The sequence below is a fragment of the Austrofundulus limnaeus genome, unplaced genomic scaffold, assembly GCF_001266775.1.
Source record: "Austrofundulus limnaeus strain Quisiro unplaced genomic scaffold, Austrofundulus_limnaeus-1.0 Scaffold15, whole genome shotgun sequence".
NCBI classification, from domain to species: Eukaryota; Metazoa; Chordata; class Actinopteri; order Cyprinodontiformes; family Rivulidae; genus Austrofundulus; species Austrofundulus limnaeus.
The window spans coordinates 3,232,781-3,234,946 of NW_013952417.1; the positions used below are offsets into that span (position 1 = coordinate 3,232,781).

The 2,166-nt window shown below is 46.2% G+C and overlaps 1 protein-coding gene across 2 annotated transcripts in view; it reads right to left on the bottom strand.

The window, feature by feature from the left end:
* mpnd (MPN domain containing) overlaps positions 1-1,875 on the bottom strand; it is a 12,255-nt gene extending 10,380 nt beyond the window's left edge. The window contains exons 1-3 of one of the 2 annotated variants that reach the window (XM_014002898.1): positions 1,231-1,875; positions 616-872; positions 304-525 (exon numbers count right to left, since the gene is read on the bottom strand). In XM_014002898.1, coding sequence (XP_013858352.1) covers positions 304-525; positions 616-834 — 441 coding nt within the window. In that variant the 5' untranslated portion in view covers positions 835-872; positions 1,231-1,875. The remainder of the gene's footprint in view (positions 1-303; positions 526-615; positions 873-1,230) is intronic. The other variant, XM_014002899.1, reaches the window with a different exon arrangement.
* Between the last annotated feature and the right edge of the window lie 291 nt (positions 1,876-2,166).

The following is a 2,166-nucleotide window of genomic DNA, read 5'->3' on the forward strand; positions in this document are numbered from 1 at the left end:
CGATATTTTCTTACACCCCTAACAATAACAAGTAATTATTTTTTCCAATTTCCAATGAAGAGTATTATCGTAAGTTTTTTTAATGTAAGTTTCTTTTCACGTTTTACACTTCAATGCAAAATGTCTTTTTTGATGTCAGTGTAAGCAGTCACTGTTTTAGCTCCWTATTGATATTTTGTTACAAAACCCAACACAACAGACTGACTTGTCTTTACACCAAAAATCAAACAGTGAATCCACTCGTGATGGGGTTTTTTTCTGTAAAATTTAAAAAATAAAAGTTGGAAGTGGCCGTTCTCTCACCATGTCTGCGCTGGGCTGGTACTTGTGCAGCCAGGTGGTTTTGTACTGGGCCAGCTTCTGACCCCGGTAACGCACAGACGCCCAGCCGCAGCCGGACTTCTTCGCCGGGTTGACCAGACGCTTGCAGTGCGTTGCCCAGGCGCTGGGAGAGTTAAAGATCTGCCCCGTCTCCACCCATCGGATYTTCCCATCGTTCAACAGGTCACCCACAAAGTTCTTGCCCTGAGGGAAGCAGGAAGGAGAGAGAATCCACTGACCTGTTCCGTGGCACAGAACCAGAGTCATAACACTTTCATRGTCATGTGTAAATACCAGGTAGTGGATGGCCAGCACGCCGTCCCCCGGCTCCACCAGGCCATCTTTCAGCAGAACTCTCAGGGTGATGCCTCTCCGGGTCAACAAGGAGCCTCGGCCTGAACTAGTGCGAAAGTCTGCCTCCTCGCCTCCGCTCAGCTCCTCCTCATCCTCCTCACCTCCATCCTCCACCACCTGCGGGGAGCTAGGTGCTTCCAGYTCTGAAAGCAGACACATTGTGGGTCACAGGTCTGTTCAGGAGACCTATATTGTTCCTATGAAAACAAAYCAAACATTATTTTTCTATCTATAGTCTCGTTGGGGTAATAAAACAAAGTCATTATGTAAAACTGTTGTACTGAGAAGGACTTCCTCACTGTAATGGCAGCCTGCATCTCTCATATCTGCAGCACGCTACAATTATAGCAAAAAACATAAAAAATAAGCCTCAAGTGAATTATCAATTACCAGAATTAGATTAATTACAACTAAAGTGAGCTGCTCTTTGTCTTCACCTCCTGCCACTTGGAGAACGCCTCTGATCTAAGGAGAGGCCTGTATGCTTCTCCCCCACCTCTCCCTCAGTTAATTTCAGTCAGAATCACAATTAAAGCCCTCTTTCTTTCTTCTCACCCATATCAGTGTGAAAGCGAAGCAGAGCGCCTGAAAACCCGGTCCGAAGCGGCTCTTTCCGGGACACTTGAGGCGGTGTGAGCCGGGGGGTTGGGGCTGATTTCACACACACACTAGCTCCGGCTATTATTCAAAAACATAAAATGAAGGCGTCTGTGGGCTCTGCAGTGTAGTTTCCTTGTTGTGTTGCTTTAATGTCAGTTCCCCTCCCCTTTCTTTTCTCCCTCTCTCCCCGTCCTTGTCACTCTCCCAGTCTTCTCCTGTCCCGACGCCGGGCGCTTTGTCATTGTTTACTTCCCGTCTTCATTACAGATAAACAACAACAACAACAGCCGCTTTGACAGCGGAGTCCAGCGGAGCTGAAATACTGCGCSTCATGAAGTTGAAACGCTGAAAGATTTAACGATAAATCAGCGTTTCCTCCGGAAAACACACACAAAAATCAAGTGTCGCCTCGTGCACGTGAAGCAACCGCTGTTTGTCTTTGACGCGGATTAAAAAGTGCCTCCATTAGATTGTGAGGCATCTCCGTGTTAGAAACACGACACAGCAGATACATAACGTGACTGGTGTGGGTTTAAAAYACGACTTTGAGCCGGGCTGCACCGAGATACTCTGATGTTTTCCACACCACACCGAGATATGGCTTCTTTAACTCCGAAAAGAAGAACATTTACCGGGAAGTGGCCTCTGGAGGGCAGCAAACASCAAGCAGAGTGACGTCACCGACCAACACTACTCATTAGCCCCACCTGCTGGTAAAACTACGGAAAATGATTTGGTCCACACTTTGTTTGACTTCGTTTCACTACAATGTGCATGCAAGATTACATGAAGATTTGATGACGCTGTTCGTTTTAGTATGATAAAAGTTATTTCAGACAGGAAGAACATGTGCTATCTAACATGTGTCTTTTTTATTATTTTATCTTGGAC